The sequence below is a fragment of the Spermophilus citellus genome (genome assembly GCF_964194105.1).
Source record: "Spermophilus citellus genome assembly, chromosome: 9".
In the NCBI taxonomy this organism is placed as follows: Eukaryota; Metazoa; Chordata; class Mammalia; order Rodentia; family Sciuridae; genus Spermophilus; species Spermophilus citellus.
Genome location: NC_138191.1, coordinates 100,464,086 through 100,486,636, shown reverse-complemented (window position 1 = coordinate 100,486,636; position 22,551 = coordinate 100,464,086). Strand labels below are relative to the sequence as shown.

General features: G+C 39.8%; 1 protein-coding gene across 2 annotated transcripts in view; it reads right to left on the bottom strand.

Moving 5' to 3' along the window:
* AGBL4 (AGBL carboxypeptidase 4) overlaps nucleotides 1-22,270 on the bottom strand; it is a gene marked incomplete at both ends in the record, with an annotated part of 1,419,693 nt that extends 1,397,423 nt beyond the window's left edge. For both annotated transcript variants that reach the window (XM_081307152.1, XM_081307151.1), the window contains one exon: nucleotides 22,237-22,270. In XM_081307152.1, the coding sequence (XP_081163278.1) occupies nucleotides 22,237-22,270 (34 nt within the window). The remainder of the gene's footprint in view (nucleotides 1-22,236) is intronic.
* Nucleotides 22,271-22,551: the final 281 nt, after the last annotated feature.

The following is a 22,551-nucleotide window of genomic DNA, read 5'->3' as shown; positions in this document are numbered from 1 at the left end:
GCATTGCTTGTGGTCCTTTCTTTCCTTGTCTTTTCATATTGCTTGCGTTTCTTTCTGCTTGGTGAAACTGTTGTGTTTTTGAAATTTTCCCCCTATTTATTTATATTGCTCTTGTATAGTTGGGAGATCTCTCTTGTAGGGCGGGTAGTGGCTGTGCTCCTCCTCTAATTAGGGTGATCTATCTACCACACTGGTTGGTCGTAGGTCTGCCCACCCTGCGGGCGCGGGTGGCTGCTCTACTCTGCCCCAACTCCAATTGTGGTGACGTACCTACCACGTCCTCGGATCGTTGGTCCTGATCCGGATGTGGGCGGCAGCTCTGCTCCATGCCTACTCCAATTGGTGTGACGTGTCTACCACGCTGGTCAGCCTCTAAGCCTGTTCCGCCGGTGGGTCTCAGATCTGCCTACCTTGCGGGCTTGCGCGGCAGTTCTGCTCAGCCCCCACTCCCAGTGGGGGTACCTTACTGCCTCTCCAACGGGTTGCTGGGCCTTTTCCGGACACTGGCGGCGGCTCTGTTCAACCCCCACTCCAACCAGTGTGAAGTGACTGCCTCGATGCTACTTGCCCACCACACTGGCAGGCTGCCAAGCATGTCCTGCCAGTGGGACGCAGGTCTGCCTACCTTGTAGGATCAGACGGCGGCTCTTCACTGCCTCCACTCCAAGTGGGGTGACTTGGTTACCCTGCCATCGGGTCGCTGGTCCTGTTCCAGGCGTGGGTGGCTACTCTCCTCGGCCCCAGCTGCAGTTGGGGTGTCGTGATACCACACCAGCGGGTCCCTTAGCCTGCTCTGGGCGCAGGTGGCAGCTCCACTCTGCCCCCCAGGCGCCCGCAGCACCCAGCAGGACCCGGACCAAGAAGCAGTCCCTGTAGGATCCCCAACCCTGAGCCAGAGCAGCTTCGGGAGCCAGGAGCCGGCCTCTCTAATCCCCGCCACGTTCTGCTAGGAGCAGGCTCCACAGAGCAACCGCCGCAGGTTCCCCAACCCCAGGCCAAAGCAGCCCCGGGAGCCCAAGCCTGGCTGCACCAGACTCTCCCTGCTCGGTGCACGCTCCGCTGGGAGCAGAGTCAAAGACGCAGTTCCCGCGGGCTCCCCAGCCCCGGGCCAAAACTGTTCCAGGTGTCAGAGCCCCACTGCCCCTCGGTGCAAGTTTCACTTGTAGCTGGCCTCAGCTTGCTGTCCCCGCAGTTTCCCCGGCCCTGGGCTCAAGCAGCTACGGGAGCCAGAACCCAGCCTCTCCGATCCCTGCCACACTCTGCAAGGAGCAGGCTCCACAGAGGTACCCCAGCCTCAGGCCCAAGCAGCCCCGGGAGCCCAAGCCTAACCGCTCCAAACTCTCCCAGCTCAGTGAACTCTCCGCCAGGGGCAGGGTCAAAGACGCAGTCCCCGCGGGCTCCCTAGCCCCGGGCCAAAACTGTTCCAGGAGTCAGAGCTACGCCGCCCCTCAGCGCACAATCCACTTGTAACTGGCCTCAGCCCGGAGTCCCCGAAGGATCCCCCGCCCTGGGCCAAAGCAACCCGGGGAGCTAGAATCTGGCCGCTCAAAGTCCGGCGCCCGCCTTGCCAGGGGCGAGCCCCGAAGGGTATTCTCCTCAGGTTCTCCAGTCCCGAGCCTGAGCAATCTGTCTGCGAGACGCAGGCAAATACCAGCCTGGAATCACCTGTTCCGTAGTTGAATGAGCTGAGATCAGTAGAAAACCGGGATGATTGCATCAGCTCTCCAAGATGGCGGCTGCTGTCCTCCTCCGTGTTCCGACTGGTGTCGGGAATGGAACTGGACCGGTTCTCTCCTCTGTCTCAAAGCCGGAACTCAGCACTCAGCGCGGCCAGTGCGCCGCTGGCAGGAGCCTCCAGAATCCGCTTCGCTGTAATCCCGCTCTGGTACCTCGCCGCTAACTAACTAGCGCGCGCCCCAGACTTCATCCGCGGGGCGGTCCGCCGACCAGGTACTGCTACCCTCCGTGCGGAGAAATCGCCCGCGACCAAGCCCCCCGCAGCCGAATCCCGCGCGCTAAAAATCTGTCCTCTAGATTCTGGAGCACCTCAATTTCACTGGAAATTCCCACCAAGGTAGCGTTCAGCCGTTTCACCTCATCTTTCTCCCGCACAGTGACGCGGCGCACTGGGGTGGTGCACTCCCATCGCCGCCATCTTCAGGTCTCTCACCTGTTTATTTTAATGCAACTACTATCAAATTTTAAATTGTATATATGGATTACATTTGTGGTCCAAATTGTATTTCTACTGAGCAGTGCTGAGCTAGCACTTTCCATCCCAAATTGCTCAAGCCAGAAATTTAGCATTCATCAAAATAGCAGGTTACCTAAACATGAGTTTTGAATTTAAACTCTACTGATCACTCCTCCCCTTCCCCAGGTGTGATTGTTTTACTCTTCTATCTAGATAATATACATGAGTATTTTGGCAAGAAGGTCCATTATTATGGATACATTTATCTTATTCTCCTAACACTATTCTTACTAGGTATCCTGAGGCTGTAGGACAATTAATACTCAAAGGAATAAAAGCAGCAAAGGGAGTGTTTGGAATTTCTCCCAATAAAATTATTACTCCATATACTATGAATCAAATTGATGAGTTAGCTAATGAGTTAAATACTTGGGCAATAATCATGTGCAAATCTAATGTTTCATTTGATAACCACTTACCATCTATCCTTTATTGTCTTTTTGGTCATCGCACGCTGTAATTTTTCCAAAAATGACAAGAAAAACACCTATCATGAATGCTCCAAATATATTCACTGACGGGTCTAATAATGGTACAGCAGCAATAGTTACACCTGATCAAACTTTTATATTTTTAGTACCCAAACAATCAGCTCAAAAGGTAGAGCTTAATGCAGTATTACAAGCTTTTGTGATGTTTAAAGATTCTGTATTTAATTTATTTTCCGATAGTCAGTATATAGTTAATGCTATAGTATCCCTTGAAGATGCTGGTAGGATTTCCCCTTCCTCTACTGTTTTCTCTTTGCTTTCCACTATACAAAGTCTAATCTGGGACAGAAAAGATCCATTCTTTATAGGACATATCAGGGCACATACAGGATTGCCTGGAGCCCTTAGTTTGGGCAATGAATTAGCAGATAAAACTACACATGACATACATATTTTCTCTACACTAGAAGAAGCTACAAATTTTCATAAAAAGTTCCATGTCGATGCTAATACTTTACAAAAGCATTTTAAAATAACTAAGGAACAAGCTAGACAAATAATAAAACAATGTCAAAATTGTGTGACCTTTTTACCACAAGTTAATCTTGGAATCAATCCTAGAGGACTGATACCTAACCATATTTGGCAGATGGACGTCACACACTTGCCAGAATTTGGAAAATTAAAATATTTGCATGTTACAGTTGATACTTCTTCTGGATTTTTGATGGGCTCTTCATGCCAGAGAAAAAACTAAAGATATTATAGCTCATTGATTACAAAATTTTGCCACTGTGGGCATTCCAAAACAGTTAAAAACAGACAATGCCCCTGGTTATACTTCTACCTCTTTTAAACAATTTTGCTCATCATTTGGCATTACTCATATAACAGGAATCCCATACAATCCACAGGGACAAGGCATAGTTGAAAGAGCTCATCAAACTATTAAAATGTACTTATTAAAGCAAAAAGAAGGAATTGGGAAGGGGTATATATTCCCCAAAGATAAACTTAAAATAACACTTTTTACTTTAAACTTTTTAAATCTGTATTCATCGGGGCTTAGTGCTGCGGAAAGGCATATGTGTCCAATAAGTGTACATAAGCCCAAGGTACTTTGGAAGGATATTCTAACAGGACAATGGAAAGGTCCTGACCCAGTAATTGTCTGGAGTCCGGGCTCTGTTTGTGTGTTTCCACACGGAGAACAGCAGCCGATTTGGATTCCAGAGAGATTAACTAAGGTCCTAACCCAGTGATTGTCTGGATTCGGGGGTCTATTTATGTATTTCAACAGGGAGAACAGCAGCCGATTTGGATTCCAGAAAGTTTAACTAAAGCGATTTCTACAGACCAAAAAGAAGATGATTTGGCTCAAATCCATAACAGCTGATATCCAAAACTCCAGTTTGTGTATCCTTACATCTGCGACAGAACCAGGATGCTTTTTTCAATATCTATTTTATTATTACCCTTTCCCACATCATGAAGTTCTATTTTGTTTTTTGAGCTCATACAGACCTAGGTTAATGTTTTGCTGATCAGTTCTATTTTTTGACTATGGAGTTTTTAAACATTGCAATGGAGATTTCACCTGTAAAAAGTTATAAGGCCTTTACTATTATGTTATGTGTTGTATGTATTATAGTCTGTGTGCAAACTTGTGTTTTGTGTTGTATGTTTCTATGTGCGTATGTCCATATATCATTCATGACGAGCACTCACGAAAAAATGGATCCAAATTTTTTTTTCTTATTCACGTGATTTAAATGGTTTAATTTAAATTGGGTAAACAGCTGTTGAGGATTGTTTTAATATGTGAACAAAAAAGGAGGTTAACAGATCTGTTTGTTTACTTTCACCTTTCCTTTTCATTATATTTAATAATTCTGTTCAGGGTAATGTAAATTGTTCAGAAAATTGTTTTCTTTTAGTGCCTGCTAGAATGTTACATAATTTTTTCTTTAGCCATTATTGCCAGAATTCCTATCTTCATCCCAGTGCTGGTGAAGACAAAGATGATAGCTATCACTGAACTGCTTGCAGAACTTGCCTCATCTATGTATCACTTGTATGCATTGTGAACTATCTGTTGGTGCAGCAACTTGTGGTAGAGCCGGGGTATTTTTGCTGATGGTGTCATCGATGGTACAATTTTTCCAAAAGGAGCCATCAATTGGCTTGGTGTATCTTCCTCCCTTCTGCTTGTCATGGTCGTTCAGCTAAAATTTGGGGGCCAACAGAGGTGAGGCAAAGAACCTCACCCCCCCACTAGTACAAATGCCTATCCACAGGTGTGGCTGCATGCTGGACCGGTAGTCAATGATGGGTAAGATCCAATTGCAATGGTGGTACCAACATAACACAGGAGGCTGACACCTTGAAGTCAGCTCATCCGATGATGGGTAAGGACCATATGTAGTATTGGACAACCTAAGGCAGGCATGGTCCCTAAGCCACATGCTTGTTGTTTAAACAGAGAGGGGGAGATGTTGAGAGCCACAGCCGAAGGGGCCCCAGCAAACTTCCAACAGATTGGCTCACCATGGCCCCAGCAAACTTCCAGTTGCCAGCTGATTGGCTCCTCTGTGGTGATGCTCATTGGGCTGTTTCCCCGCCCTTTCAGACCATGGAGCTGCTCATTGGGGGACTCTTTTGGCTCCGCCCACACAACCCAGCCAATCGGCCTCAAGAGCAAGAGGAGTGGGGCATTGAGAGGCTCATGGGAAGCTGGTAGTGGCAGCTGGGCTCTGAGGGAATTCCTGAAGAGCTCCTGTGGTGCAGCATGCGTGTTCTAAAAGTAAAGTTCGTTTCTGCTTGATAAGTGGCTCGTGAATGTGCCCAGCCAGACTGTGGCACTTCTTGCTAATCCTCAAATATTCCGTGTGCATTAATGATTCTTCCTACCCAAAATACCCTTTCTCCTTCCCACTTTTTCCTCTAAGACAAATACTGCTATCCCACAATCCTATCAATAGGACAGGATTATATACCCTACCTTGTCAATATCAGGCTTGCTCTAAGACCTGAGCACAAATGTGAGCAAAAGTGACATGCACCCTTTCTGCGCAGCTTTAAGAACCACTGTTTTGTTTCAAAATCATCTCTTTTCTTCTTACATGAGACCAGCAACCTTCCAGGTAGAGGCTACTCTTATCAGGCTGACTCCTGACAAGAAAATGTGAAACAATAATGTAGCTAACCTATAATAGACATGTAAATGGAAGCAAGAAATGCATCTTTGTTGTTGTTATAAATCCCTGAGACATTTTTAGTGATTTATTATCACTGGATAAATTAACCTAAACTGGCTAATATATCATATTTTACTAGAATTATCCCTACTCTTTACAACCTATCCTAAGACCAACTACCTTCATAACATTTTCATTGACAACTTTAGTCCTGAATTAACTTTTCCTCCCCTAAATTCATAGAGTTAAGTTGTAACATTTACTGGGCAATTGTAGTCTGTACTTTTTTGAATTATTATTGTTTAAACATAAATTATGCATTGTTATTTAATTGTTGCTAACATCACAAAAATAGCAAGCTATACATTATGTGCTTCATAATGGTAGCACACATTACCACTTTTGAAATGGTCTTGATTTTTAAAAAAGCCTAAAGACAATCAAATATATATCTCCAATCATTTATAGAAAATACAGAAGACAGGGGGCTCAGTGGTAGAATGCTCGCCTAGCACACGTGAGGCACTGGGTTCCAACCTCAACACCACGTAAAAATGAAGTAAAGATATTAGGTCCACCTACAACTAAAAAATAATTATTTTAAAAAAATAAAATACAGAAAATAGAAGAATGTGTTGAACTTATCATGTGAAAGCAATCAGCAAAATCCAGGCAAACTACCTGCCTTCTTAAAAAAGTGGCAAGAGAAAATAAAGATGTAGCAAAGAAACCATATAAAAAATAATAAAATTAAAAACTAACTAGATATTTAATATGAAGAAATATTACATGCTATGATTTTATATATATATATATATATATGTATATATAAATATATTTATATATATATACATATATATATATATACACACAATATATGTATATGAATTAATATGAAAGGAGATGTATCCTACCTCATTCCTGAGAGCAAAAATTTATATTGTCAATAGCCACTGAGATGAAAGAAACACCACTGATTCACCTCCATATTTGATGTTCTTATCGTAAATTATTGAAGTTCAGTTCTTTGTAGGCAGTTGTCATGTATTCATTCTCTCATCCAAAAACAAGGCTTCACTAAATAAGACTCTACTAAATTAATTTGAAAGAGTGGTCATAAGTTTAAGTTGAATAGATTAATCAAATGGACCAAAGATAATTGCCTTATCTTTTGCTTACAAAATCAGTTGAAAAGATACAATATTCCTAAGGCAGCCCAGAAACTGCACTAGTTTACTCAGGTTTATTTCCCTTGTGTCTGTCCCACTTCTAACATGCTCCTACTCTTTTTGATTAATACCACATAAAACACTGATAAGAACCTCAAGTTTCTTATACTCCTACTTTTTTATGGAAGCCAATTTAAATTCTAAATATCTTAAAATAACAAATAATCAAAGTTACATTCCCAAGCCCCAAGGAAGTTAATGTGGTAGGAAATGGAAGATTCTATCCATAAATCCAGTCAGAAATTCACTCACGCACTACTTAGTGCCTGATGTAAATCTGCTTATAATCTCATAAGAAAAAATATACAAACTGAAGAAAGATAAATACAAAATAACTGGAATACAAGTAAAAATGTGTAAGTATGGTTCAAAAAAAGGCTATATAATTAAACAACTTGAAATAAATATGTTTATTTAAATTCCATGAAACTATTTATGCTTTTCCAAAATAAGTAATTAAAATTTGCAAGGAAAAGAAAAAGATAGCTTCAGAATTAAGAGATGTAGTAATTCCCTGATGCATCCAAGGATTGGTTTACTTTTCATCAAAAGCAATTTACTCAGATTCAGAAAACTAATATGAATAGAAAGTGGATTTTAAGCCCTGATTTCTCATTTTAAAAACTGCAGTATTCAAAAGACAACCTTGATTTCTAGAAATGTTATATACATAAGTATTTTTTAAAATTATATTTCCTAGCCTGTTTTTTCTCTTTGGCACTAAATATTCATAAAACTCGAGATAAGTTGGCAATGGTAAACTGCATATCCATTTTAGAACTGAACTAGCTAAGAACCAGAGACTTCTGTTCACCTGCCAGATAAATTATAGCCAAATAATAAAAGAGAGAGAACAATGAAGAACAGAAGGAAGAAAGAGCCAAAGATCTAGGGTTTACTCAGTAAGCTAGTCTCTTTTATATAACTGGAGCAAGGTAGGGGTAGGCAAAGCTTATAGCACAAAAATTCAAGGAAAGCTAGAGCTAAGAGAGTTTTCCTAATTTCTAGTCTCTCTGAAAAAGAAAATGTGATTCTTAAGAAGATACAAATATTTAAAACATAATAATCAGCTACATAAAAACATTTAGCTTACTAGGACCAAAACAAAAGAAATTTATTCAGCTGATAATACTGAACCCTGCTTCTGAAAATAATTGATCAAAACTTCTAAATTTTCAAAATATTATTCAGAGCAGACACCCACAGGATAAAGACACTTCTGTCATTTTAATAGCAATAAATCTCATTCACATTATTTTAAATGAGTAATGTGTTTTTACTAACACATAATGGGTAAGTTAGCAACTTTTGATAATCTAAATGTGAAATGGCATTAAAATTAGATAACCAAAGAAAATTTCATTTACTACATTTCATCAGAATCCCATTTACATTAAGTGTAAAGTTTTCTGGGAACAACTTTTTGCCAAATTGAAACCACTTTAAAAGTGAGGGTGTACAAACAATAAAGAATATTTTCCCACCTTCCCTTTTTCCCCAAAAGCAATCTAACTCCTGGGATCATAATATGGTTTACTAGTTAAGTTAAATAATCCAATCTCTCAGAACATAACCCTTCATATTTCAATTAAAAATATATGCAAACCAGGTTCTGTGGTGCACGCCTATAATCCCAGCAGCCTGGGAGGGTGAGGCAGGAAGATTGCAAGCTCAAAGCCAGCCTCAACAACAGCAAGGTGCTAAGCAACTCAGCAACCCTGTCTCTAAATAAAATACAAAAAAGAGCTGGGGATGTGGCTCACTAGTTGAGTGCCCTGAGTTCAATCCTCAGTACTCGCTCCCATAAAAAAATATATATATACATATATATGTGTGCCTATATTTACATATGTATGTGTGTGTGTGTGTGTGTGTGTGTGTGTGTATATATATATATATATATATATATATATATATGCAATACCTCAATTATCTAGAGTCCCTTAACTGAAAAACAATCAATTAAAAATATACCGATCTAGTTACAATGAAATTCTTCAAGTAACAAATTCTTCAACACAACTGGGAAAAATGTGACAAATATGGATTCAATGGAAGGAAAATTTCTCTTCTTTAGGACCTTATTAAATCAAGTTATAGGAGTTAATAAGACTAAACCATACCAAAAGCCCCTCCTCAGAATAAAGGGGAATGTTGCTTTCATGAAGTTGAATACACATATTCTTTAATTAAGTCAAAATAAAAGAACACACAAGATAAGTGTGCTTTTGTCACTGAAACAGAGAGAAAGCTTATTAAATAATAAAACTCAAGCACCCCCTTTATTAAATCCCTTGATTTTTCATCTAGCTTTATACATTTAATATTGAAATTCAAATCAAAGACCCACAATATCACTAAACCTAAACTGAGATAAAGTCTTTCAGTATCTTATAGGAAAGTCAAAAACATTTACAACGATTTTTATCAGACTGCAAAAAGTATACAAGCGTTTTCCAAAATCACTGCTACTCTTATGGTAGTACATAGGCAGTGACATGACTAAGATGAAAAGATAGAATATTACAACTTAGGATCACATTTCTAATTTTGATTTAAACTACTAAGTTCTTCCTAATATATTTATGACACTAGCCCAAACTTCCATCCATACACTGCACATTTATAAAATTGCTTTCTTGCAGCAGCTGGGGTAGCTATATAATCAGAAAGGGTCTTCAAATACAGAAAGCTGCATGTGTCATGGAATGGAAGACACCAATTAATCTAGTGAGTTAGCTAAAGAGTTTTCACTATACTATATGCATGGATGCACCATCACAACTTTACTAGGCAAATGATTAGTATATTCATTTTAAAGATGACGAAAATGGGGCTTAGGGAAGCACTGTTATATATTACATGGTAAAATTGAAATTTTAAATCTTATCTGTATAATTCCAAAACCCATGACTTCTTTCATGTGCTATGCTTCCTAAAGAGACAGACATCCAAAGAGAGTTTTAAACATGTGTATCCCATTCTAGTTCACCAGTTATGTTTGTACCACATTCAACGAGGATATTGTTTGTAAAATGCCAAAAGTTACTGTTAGGAGACACAGCCGAAGGGGCCCCAGCAAACTTCCAGCTACCAGCAAACTTCCAGCTGCGAGCAAACTTCCAGCTGCCAGCTGATGATTGGCTCACAGCGGCCCCAGCAAACTTCTAGCTGCCAACTGATTGGCTCCTCTGCGGTGATGCTCATTGGGCTGTTTCCCTGCCCTTTCAGACCACAGAGCTGCTCTTGAGGCCGATTGGCTGGGAAGCCGGTGGTGGAAGTTGGGCTCTGAAGGTTTTCCTGAAGAGCTGTGTGGTTTGGCGTGTGTGGTTTTAAAAATAAAGTTCATTTCTTTTGACAAGTGGCTCCTGAATTGTGCCCAGCCAGACTGCGGCATTTGGTGGGCCGCACGGGGACCGACTGAGTGTAAGTGATAAGGTAAACTGCTCGCCCCTGAGGGCAGGGTGAGAGGATGGGTAGCCATTTTAAGATTCTTCTTTTGTTTTGTTTCGATTTTGTTTTAAGTTGCCTGTCCCTGGAGATGAGTGAGACGGAAGAAAAACCACTCACATCTGAGGAAAAACTATTTGCATCTGAGGAACTGATAGGGAGAAAGGATGGATGGACATTTCAGGAGGATAGAAAGGCTATAATGATTTTGTGTTGTTCCATTTTTGTTTCATTCTGTCTTGGTTTTGTTTGGCATCATCATGTTGGGTTGTATTATAGTAGAAATATGGGATCAGAAATTAGTAAAAAACAAACCGAAAGAGTGTTAAGTAAACTGTTAGAGGAAGGAGGCATCTCAGTAAAATCAAGAACAGTCAGGGCATACGTTGATACAATACAAAAATGTAGCCCATGGCTTTTTAAGGAGGAGTTGTTAAATATATCATAATGGAACCATCATGGTGAAGATTTAAAAAGAATAGAAAAGAAAAGCCCAGGGACTCTGTCAGTTGGCACATTGCCATTGTGGATGTTCGTATCTTGTTTGCTTAGTCCAAAGCCCTCATTTCAGATAATGGTAGAGGAAGGAGAAGACATAAAAATTCAAGTAAAAGAGAAGGTCTCTCGAGCTACTCAGACAGAGGAAAAAATTCAAGTAAAAGAGAAGGTCTCTAAAGTTAGTGAGACACAGGAAAAGATTCAAGTAAAAGAGAAGGTCTCTCAAGTTAGTCAGACACAGGAAAAGATTCAAGTAAAAGGGAAGGTCTCTCAAACTAGCCAGACAGAGGAAGAAAGTTTAGAGCAGAAAAAGCCATCAGGGGAAAACTTACAACAGGAGACTGCTACTAACACCTTTCTATCACCAGAGGGCATAAGTTTCCAACCAACAGCGCCACCTCCATATGCTGGGAGGCTCCCAACCCCTGCAGTTGATAGTTGGGATCCTGAAACAGGATCTCAAATATTAACATGCCCTGTATTTGAGCAGGCAGGAGGGCAGCAAATCCACCATGCTTTAAATTTCAAAAAAGTGAAGCAGCTAAAAGAGGCTGTAACAACCTATGGTTCTCAAGCACCCTTCACTGTAAGCATGGTCAAATCCATTACCAACTTGAACATGATGCCAGCAGATTGGACTAATATATGTAAAGCTGTGCTAAATGGAGGACAATACCTGTTATGGAAGGTTGCCAATGAGGAATTTTGCAAGGAGTCGGTTAGGCGAAATGCAGCAGCTGGTTATCCTCAGAGAAATCTAGATATGTTGCTAGGAAAGGGATCTTATGAGGATCAGCAGCAACAAATTGCATATGATCCTGGTGTATACATACAAATTGCTGTAGATGCGGTTAGGGCATGGAAGACTTTACAAGGACATGGAGGTTTACAAGGTCAATTATCTAAGGTAATACAAGGAGCTAATGAACCTTACACTGAATTTGTAGATAGGCTTATTCAAACAGCTACCAGAATTTTTGGGAATACAGAACAAGCAATGCCGTTACTAAAACAACTGGCTTATGAGCAAGTGAATCGTTGGTGCAGAGAAGTCATTAGACCATGGAAACATGAAGATTTAAACACATATATTAAATTATGTAGAGACATTAATCAACAAGGGCAAGTCGTGGCAGCTGCAGTACAACAGGTTTTAGATGCCAGAGACATTAATGAACAAGGGCAAATCATGGCAGCTGCAGTAAAACAGGATTTAGATGCCAGGCCAAGAACATGCTACAATTGTGAACAAACAGGACTTTTAAAAGGAATTGCCCTATAGGAGGAGGGTTTAACAAAACTAGGTATCAAAGGAATAGAATACCGGGTATTTGCCCACGATGCCGTAGAGGGAGACATTGGGCTAATGAATGCTGTTCTCAAACCACCATAGAGGGTACTCCATTATCAAAAAATGAACAAGGACCAGGTGTTTATCCACGATATCATGGAGAAAGGCATTGGGCTCCATTGCCAAAAAATGGACAGGGGGGCCCAGTGCTCCAGGGCCCAAGACCACAAATATACGGAGCACTGGAGGAACCCAGCATCCCATCAGGGTAGTGCCCAGGACACATTGTCCATTAGATCCCTCATCAGACAAACCAGAGGGAGCGCAGGGTTGGACATCTGCGCCTCCGCCAGAACAGTACTAACTCCAGAGATGGGAGTTCAAATCATTCCCACAGGGGTAAAAGGACCTCTTCCCAAAGGAACAGTAGGCTTATTATTGGGATGCAGTTCTTCTACTCTAAAAGAACTTATGATAAGTCCTGGGGTAATCAATCCTGATTATGAAGGTGAAATAAAAATTATAGCCAGTTCTCCAAAGGGTATATCAGTAATTTCACCAGGAGATAGAATAGCACAGTTACTAATAATACCCAGCCTACATGATAAATTTTCCAGTCATACTGTAGAAAGAGGTTCCAAGGGATTAGGCTCCACAGGAGTAGACTGGGCTGTGCTTTCTTTAAATTTAGGTTCTTGCCCCATGCTAAAACTAAATATTCAAGGACATGAATTTAATGGACTAATGGATACAGGTGCAGACCTTAGCATCATCTCTCATCAAGAATGGCCAAAACATTGGCCATTACAACAAGCCAGTCATGCTTCGAGGCCTAGGAGTGGCAACTAATCCCCATAGAAGTGCAATGGTATTAGATTGGAAGGATAATTCTGTTCAAGATAATGTAAATTGTTTAAAAAATTGTTTTCTTTTAGTGCCTTCTGGAATGTTACATAATTTTTTCTTTAGCCATTACTGCCAGAATTCCTATCATCCCAGTGCTGGTGAAGACAAAGATAAAACCAATCTACAGCTTCTTCAATAGCCATCACTGAACTGCTTGCAGCACTTGCCTGGACTATGTATCACTTGTATGCATTGTGAACTCACTTTTATGCATTGTGAACTACCTGTTGGTGCAGCGACTTGTGGTAGTATTGGGGTATTTTTGCTGATGGTGTCATCGGTGGTACAATTTTTCTAAAAGGAGGCATCACTGAACTGCTTGCAGAACTTGCCTGGACTATGTATCACTTGTATGCATTGTGAACTCACTTGTATGCATTGTGAACTATCTGTTGGTGCAGCGACTTGTGGTAGTGTTGGGGTATTTTTGCTGATGGTGTCATCGGTGGTACAATTTTTCCAAAAGGAGCCGTCAATTGGCTTGGTGTATCTTCCTCCCTTCTGCTTGTCATGTTCGTTCAACTAAAATTTGGGGGCCAACAGAGGTGAGGCAAAGAACCTCACCCCCCGCTGGTACAAAGACCTATCCACAGGTGTGACTGTATGCTGGACCAGTAGTCAATGACGGGTAAGATCCAATTGCAATGGGACCAACCTAAGACAGGAGGCTGACGCCTTGAGGTCAGCTCATTCGATGAATGGTAAGGACCATATGTACTATTGGACAACCTAAGGCAGGCACGGTCCCTAAGCCACATGCTTTTTGTTTAAACAGAGAGGGGGAGATGTTGAGAGCCACAGCCAAAGGGGCCCCAGCAAACTTCCAGCTGCCAGTAAACTTCCAGCTGCCAGCTGATGATTGGCTCACATTGGCCCCAGCAAACTTCTAGCTGCCAATTGATTGGCTCTTCTGCGGTGATGCTCATTGGGCTGTTTCCCTGCCCTTTCAGACCACGGAGCTGCTCATTGGGGGACTTTTTTGGCTCCGCCCATGCGACCCAGCCAATCGGCCTCAAGAGGAGGAGTGGGGGAGGTTGAGAGGCTTGTGGGAAGCCGGTGGTGGAAGTTGGGCTCTGAAGGTTTTCCTGAAGAGCTGTGTGGTTTGGTGTGTGTGGTTTTAAAAATAAAGTTCGTTTCTTTTGACAAGTGGCTCCTGAATTGTGCCCAGCCAGACTGCAGCAATTACTCTATTTTTCCTTTAAGTGTCACTACCCTCAGTGTTTAAATTTAAATATTTAAACCTAAATTCATGGATTAAAAATGTCTGCATTCATTCGATCCACAAATACTTACTGAATGCCCACTATATACCAAGCCTGTGTTAATTGTTACTTAAATCCATTCTCTACCTAGAACAAATTTACTAAATGAATGCATGAATTTCTAAGATGAGAAATTTTGATAACCCCATGATTAGAATAATTAGAAAAGCTGTGCACTTTCTGTTTAATATATTTGCCTGAAAAGTAATGTATGCATCAACTCTCCCTATTTAAGGAAGAAAATATGTGCTATTCTAATCCTAATATGTGACATCCCCTTCTATCAGCAGTGATATTTCATAGCTAGGAAATAAAGTCAGGAGAAAGTGGAAGAGTCCTATCAGTCAGTATGGACTTAACAATCAGATATACCTGGTTCTCATTTTAATTCTAGTTCTAGTACTTATTGTTTGTATAGCCTTAGTCACATCACTTAACATTTCTGCACCTCAATTTCCTCATCTGTAAATGTGAGATAATTATACCTGTCTTTCAGGAACTTTGTGAGACTTACACAAAGTATATACAAAAAAAATTGCCTAACAGGCACACTCAAACTTTGCTGGTGGGACTGCAGATTGGTGCAGCCAATCTGGAAAGCAGTATAGAGATTCCTTAGAAAACTTGGAATGGAACCACCATTTGACCCAGCTATTCCACTTCTCAGTCTATACCCAAAGGACTTTAAAACAGCATAGGACAGTGATGCATCCACTTCAATGTTTACAGCGGCACAATTCACAAATGCTAAACTGTGGAACAAACCTAGATGCCCTTCAATAGACAAATGGATTTTAAAAAATTGTGGAATATATATACAAAATGGAATATTACTCAGCATTAAGAGAATTAAATTATGGTGTGTGCAGATAAATAGATGGAGTTGGAGAACATTATGCTAAGCGAAATAACACCAAAAAACAGGGGCCAAATGTTTTCTCTGATAAGTGGAGGTTACTCCCTAATTGCTAATTGCAGGAGGTGGGGGGGCGGGGATGAGTGGAGGAGCTTTGGATGGGGAAAAGAGGAGGAGGGGAGGGGAAAGGGGGGTAGGTAAGATGGTGGAATGAGACAAGACATCACTACCCAAGGTACATGTATGGTTGCATGAATGGTGTGACTCTACTTCATGTACAACCAGAGAAGCAAAAAATTCTGCTCCATTTGTATACAATGAATCAAAGAGTTTTCTACTATCATGTATATCTGATAAGAACTAATTTTTAAAAATGCCTAACAGGGTCTAGGGTTTTGGCTCAGTGGTAGAGCATTTGCCTAGCAAACGTGAAGCACTGGGTTGAATCCTCAGCACCACAAAAAAATAAATAAAATTATTTTTTTTAAAAAACTTCCTGACAGAAAAGAGGTACTCTGCAAATGGGAAAAAACTGACTTACTGGAATAACTTTCTTTTTAAAGGTTATTTGCATGACACTTGCTTATTTATCTTTACCCATTTTAGGGCAGCATATTACTTTTGATTTATTGAAGGACAATCATGAAACTGGTTTACAGTTAGAGTTCCTCTTCTTCCTGGCTGTACAACCCTGGGTACTCTAACAATTTAGGAATAAAAATTCATATGTCTCTTGCTGGATACTGCAATCTTTCTCACATCTTCTGACAGGAGAGCAAGAATGGAAAGAATCTGAGCTTTGGAATTAGAAAGACCTGCTTTTTAGTCACAAAAACCTGAACTAATCACTTACTCTCTCTTGATCTACCTATGTAATCTTAACTTCTTTCTTCAGATCTATTGTGAAGAAAAATGAGAAAAAGTATAAACAAAGTAAACTATGAAGAAGCTAAAAGTATAAGATAAACTAATAACCTGAATAATTTAGGGGCCTGCATTTGCTTTAGACCTACTCTAACATAGACATGTTGTTAGATCAGCCACTTCCACCAAAGTACTCCCACTTTTAAGATGTCAAATTCTGAAATAGAACATAACTAATAAAGAGAAAATTTCTTAACTTGAAATCATTTTCAAATTTCTGCACTTGCACAAAGTATGCATTTTCATGGGAGAGAAGTCATTGTTTTGCATTAGGTAGCCAAAAGGATCGCAAACCCAAGAATGGGGTTGGGGGATTTAGTCTTTAAATCTGTTAAAAAGTGAGTAACTTCATCAGTGTTCTAATCAAACTTGATTCCTTTACTTCACAACTTTCCTCTGTACATGTTTCTTTCTCTGATCTTCATTTCTTCTCTTCACTCCTAATACCTCTGCCTACCACCTTCATTGGACTAACTCCTTCTCATCATTCAAAATTCAATTCATCTATTCCCTTCCTCTAAGAAGCCTTCCTGAACTACCATTTCTATCACCCCCAGGCTGTCGTGGGAACATTCTAGAGTCTCAGAATTCTGCATATAACTTTATGTCTCAATGGGAATTTTCTAATTACCTCCTCCTTGCAAACAGGGACTTGGTCTAATACATCTCCAAATTTCCGAAATTTAACACAATGCTTAGAACATAGAAAGTAGTTAATATGTTTTTTTTAACTTTTAATATTTTATTACATATAGATGTGATATTTTAATATTTTATTGGTTGTTCAAAACATTACAAAGCTCTTGACATATCATATTTCATACATTAGATTCAAGTGGGTGATGAACTCCCATTTTAATATGTTTTTGAATTAACAACTAATTTTAAAAATGAATATCATACTCCACAACATAGTGGTCTCTTTTACAGAACCATGACACAGAGCTTGATATATTACTTTTGTAATAAAAGTAAGGAAGCTATAATTACTGGCAGGTTTTGTTCTTCTCCCTTCCCCCATAACATTGTTGAAAATATTTAGGAATTTACAATCTTAAATAAAATTTTCAATCCTATGCAAAATTTTAGGAATCCTTCTGTATTTTTCCTTGTTTTGTTTTTTTTCCAGTTGACATGAAAGTACATTATTTTGAAATCCAGTTTAAAGACTCCAAGTTTCAAAATCAATAGTTCTTAAGTATTATATGGCAAATGAAAATATCTTCCTTTAGAGTTTAAAGGAAATTTCTTTTATGGATTCCATTAAATAAATAGGGAATATTAAAAGCAAAGATAAGGATATTCCCATATGGTGAATACTATCAATGAATTACTTTAAGCCTTCACACTTGCAATAATTTTTTATAATCAGAAACATCAAACTCATCTAAAAATGAAATTTTTCCTTAAATCAATATTAAATTTAAAACCTACTTCATTGCTGAAATTGAACAACTAATAAAAATAGTCTGAAACTCACATAAGACTGTGCTGTTCTTAAATGACTCAAAGATAAAACTGTGATTGTGTTAATTGGAATGCAAAATATTGACATTCTTCTGACCTTTTAATGTAGTATATAGTTCTCTAGTATCTCTCATTGAAGTGACTAAGCTAAGATGCTAAAATTAAAGCCAAATATAACATTCATAAATCTCAGGAATATAGACAATATCAGAAGGACTTAAGAGAAATAATCACATAAACTTTCTAGCCAACAAGAAAATATTTTCTGTCCCAATACTTTAGGCATCTTTAATAAAATTATGCTTACTTCCATTACAGAAGATATATAGTTGACAAAAACAATTTGAACTTTTAAAAACATTCCTAAAAAAAAGATAAAAATTATGTAAGTGTACATTCCCTCTTCCACAATTCAAAAATCCTCAAATACCTAACCTAGGCAATAAAACTAATTTGGTAGCAAAACCTGACTCAAATTGATATGAAGCTGTTAATGATTTATGTTCACTTAGTGCAAATGTGATATTAATGTGTTTGATTACAAAGCACATTCCCTTATTCATTCAAAAAGTTTCCCCCCAAAAAAAACTGCCTTTTGCATCTATGATCTACTTACAGAGTTATCTACATGGTTGAAAAAAAAACTATCTTAGGTGTCCTTTCACTCCTCCACAAAATTCTTCAAAATTCACCCCACACAGAGACAGGTTCCATAGTTCACAAGTAGGTACCATAGTTCTTGGTACCTACCTTTTCCTATGACATCAAAACAATTACATCAATAAAGAAAAAAAATCTTACATTCATCATTGAATGTTTAAAACTTGCTTTTATGTTTCAAGCATATTCAATACATTTGAAACTTTTTATATTTGAGCTTCAAGTGAATTAAGAAAATAACATTTATTGGGTACATAAGTAATATTCACAACTATCCTACAAATATCATCCTCAACTTACAGATAAAAAAACTGAAGGTCAGAAAAGTTGAACCCAAGGTCCATATCTAATAAGACAGAGAAACAGTACTCAAAGATTTGAGTCCTACTTCTTTCCACTTCATTTTGCTAGAACATTAAGCTCATTTTAGACTATTTCCTGTATGGCAGAAATTTTCATCATGACTGACTTTTTCAGTATGTAGAATTGTTGTAATACAAACAGAAAGCTAAATAATAAATCCAAATAATGCTAAAGTAATCTGGAAAAGTACAATTTTGTATTAATTCTTTGCAGGTACTGAGAAATTTGTTCAACTCTCTGTGCCAAAACTTCTCCACATATAAATACTGAGAATACCTCAGAGAAGGGTTATAAGGCTGAAGTGACTAAAACATACATATATACTTCTTGGCACAAAATAAACACTCCATAAATTTTAACTGTTATGATGAGAAATCCTCAGATGGCCATATTTTGTACCAAGTGACTTTAGCCAACAATACCTGAACACCTAATCCAAAGTCATTCTTAACACTGAACTTTCATCTAGTGGTAAAAGATGACAAGTGTCAATAAAATTCTCTCAGAAATCTGAATTAAGAAACAAAGACTTGGGGCTGGGATTGTGGCTCAGTGGTAGAGTGCTTGCCTAGAACGTGTGAGGCACTGAGTTTGATTCTCAGAACCACATAAACATAAATAAATAAAATAAAGGTATTGTGTCCAACTACAACATATATATATATATATATATATATATATATATATATATATATATATATTTAAAAAAAGAAACAGGGCTGGGATTGTGGCTCATGGTAGTGTGCTTGCCTGGCATACATGAATCACTGGGTTCAATTCTCAGCACCACAATACAAAAAAATAAAACAAAGGTCCATCAACAACTTAAAAATATTTTTAAGATGTGTTTTAAACGTTTAAAAAAGAAAAATAAAGACTGAGATAATTAATAGTGACTCAAAAGATAGATGACCTGGCTTTTACCCTCATCAATTTTCTCTCATTCAAGTTACCAATAACCTTCCTGTTACTATGTCTGGCTTTTCAATCTTCATTTTTTATCACTTGTCAGGATTCAGTATAAAGAGTATTCCATTTGTCTTGAAATATTTTTTGACTGTACTCTGGTTATAATTTCTCTCTTTAGAGGGAACTGAAATATTGCAGCTATTCAATACTTCATCCCAAGCCTGGTGTTTCTTAGGGTAGTTTCATCCATACCCATGATCTCTATTTCAAAAAAATTCTCTCCATGACAATTCAAATTTTCTTGTAAATTCAACTGCTTTGCTAATGTCTCCATTTATTTGTATGTCTTAAAGATTCTTCAAACTTCCTAAATCTAAAACCAAATTCATGGTCTTCCCTTTCAAACCTTGCCAAGATCCTCTCCAATGCTCCCTATCTCAGTAATGACATCTGAGCATCCAGTTGCACAAAATAGAAAAAGAGATACCTACCTCCTCTTCCCTCGGTCTCATATCCCACTAAGTCCCATTAATTTTATCTCATAAATATTTTCAATTCCTTTCTTTATCTCCAAGCTTACCTTCTAACAGATCTTCTTATATTCATTCTTGTATGCTTTATTCCCTTTGCTATAGCCAAAATTCTTTTAATGATTCTAATCATGTTATGTTCCCCATTAAAATCCTTCAATAGCTTCCCATTATTCTTGGGATTTTTTAGCCAAAATTAATAACATAGCCTACAAAGTACTTCAGCTTGCCTCTTCTCTCCCCATATTGCCCTATGAACACCCACACTTGTCTCTTTCCAGTTCTCTTACATAGCATATCATGATTCCACCCATATTAAGGTCTTTGACATGAGTTTCCCTCCACCTAGAGCATTCTTTGCTCTTCCCCTCATTTATCTAATCCCTTTCATATTTTAGCTAAAATATTACCTCCAGGCAATATCAAGCAATTCAGTTGTTCCTTTAACAAATATTATATTAAGAAGACATTATATATACTGTACATTAAGTAAAGTTCTAGATGTGATAAAAATAAAGCCTTTGTGGAGGACAGAAGTAATTATAAATACAAATGAGTAAATTAAATAGTAGGTTCAAAGGCAATATGTGCTATGGGAAAAAAGGAATAGAAGACCAAGGTAAGAAAATCAGGATCAGAGAGTTTCTAGAGCCTAACTTGTTATCTAGCAAAAAGCATTTAATAAATATTTATTGAGTACATGAATGAATAAAAAAGTGAGCATGTTCAAGTTATGGGGGAGCTAAAACTACACAATGAGTAAAAGAGCTACTCTGTGGAAGAAACAAAGATGCCATTGAAAAAACAGAGACAGACAGAAACCATGAAGGGGTCCTGAAAGATAATGATCCCTTGAACCATTCTTGGTGGTTTCTTGTAGTTTCCAGTTCCATTCCCTGTATAGCCTTACCAATAGAAAACAGAGAGAGAGAGAGAGAGAGAGACTGGAGTAATTCAAGTGGATCACTCTTGTAACCATAATCTAATACCTAATTAGGATGCAAATACAAGGTTATATGTGTACACCATTTTAACAACCCAAAACCAAACAAATCCCAAAGTCACTAATTTTCTATACATACACTGATATTATCCCTTGTATTAAAGTTTCAGTTCTTCAGTCCTCAGGCCCTTTTAGGGATAAACTCCCTCCCACATATACAAGGACTATAAAAACCCTTGTTTTCTTCCATGGCCCTTTAAGACACCTGAGGTCACTATCTCTCTTAAGCCCAACCACAAGAGTACCCCAGGAATAGAATCCTGGGTCTACCTCCCTGTCAGTCTCCCTGCCCTTTAAATGGTATCTTACACTCAAAGTAGTGAACATGCACCCCTTTGTGATTTTGAATGACCTTCAAGATCCCATATGCCACTCACTTAGGCTCCACCTCCTTTTAGCAGATTCCTAAAGGGGCTGGGTCTCCGGAAGTCCCCTCAAGCCTCTGGTCTTTTTAAAGACCCATACAAAGATCTGTACACTTTCTCTGTGGCCAGGGGAAATCCTGAGGATCCTAGTAAACCTGCCCTTCCATGGCACTGTCTGAAACTGAAGTAAAACACCTTCCACAAACACCTGCCTCCTCAGAATCAGAGCCTCCTCCCAGCTCCAAATCATAACCCTGCAGGGATCCTTCCCATGCTCCCACCGGGCTGTGTACACCCTCTCCACGACGCGGCCTATCCCTAGGATTAGCCCCCACCACAAGTGCCCCTCAGCATTAGAGTCCTGTGTCCTCCCTGGGGTCCCAGCCCTTTCCAGGCCCATGCTCACTCAAAAGTGTGCACACTCCCCCACACATTCCCCTGCCAGCAGGACTTCGAGGTCCCTGCCCGCCACTCAGAGGGGTACACACCTCCCTTGACCCCTGACCCTGAAGTCATAATCCCACCGCGCAAACACATAGGGGCTTCCACTCTGGAATAGGATCATGCCAAGTCTCCTCTTTCCCCAGGCCCAGGACAGCAGTGCCACCTCAGCTTTCCCTGAATCAACCGCCCCCACAGACCTGCCTCAGGCGCCGTCTGGCTCCGCTCCGCCATTTTTGTTGTCCCTCAGACTCCGAGCCCACGCGAAAACCTCGGGGCAGTGGGGAGCGGGCGGTGGGATCCTGGGGCTGACAGGAGCTCCCTCAGGAAGACGCGGCACGACGGTTGCCAGGGCAACGGGCGGCCGGCTTGCCGGCGCTGGCGCGTGGCGGGGGGCGGGGCGGGAGGGGCGGGCTAGGAGGGAGCGTGCGTCCGAGGCCCCGCCCACTCCCCTCCGGCCTGGTGGCTGCGGGGTTGGGAACGTTCGCTGCTCGCGCGTCGGAGCTACCGCGTCC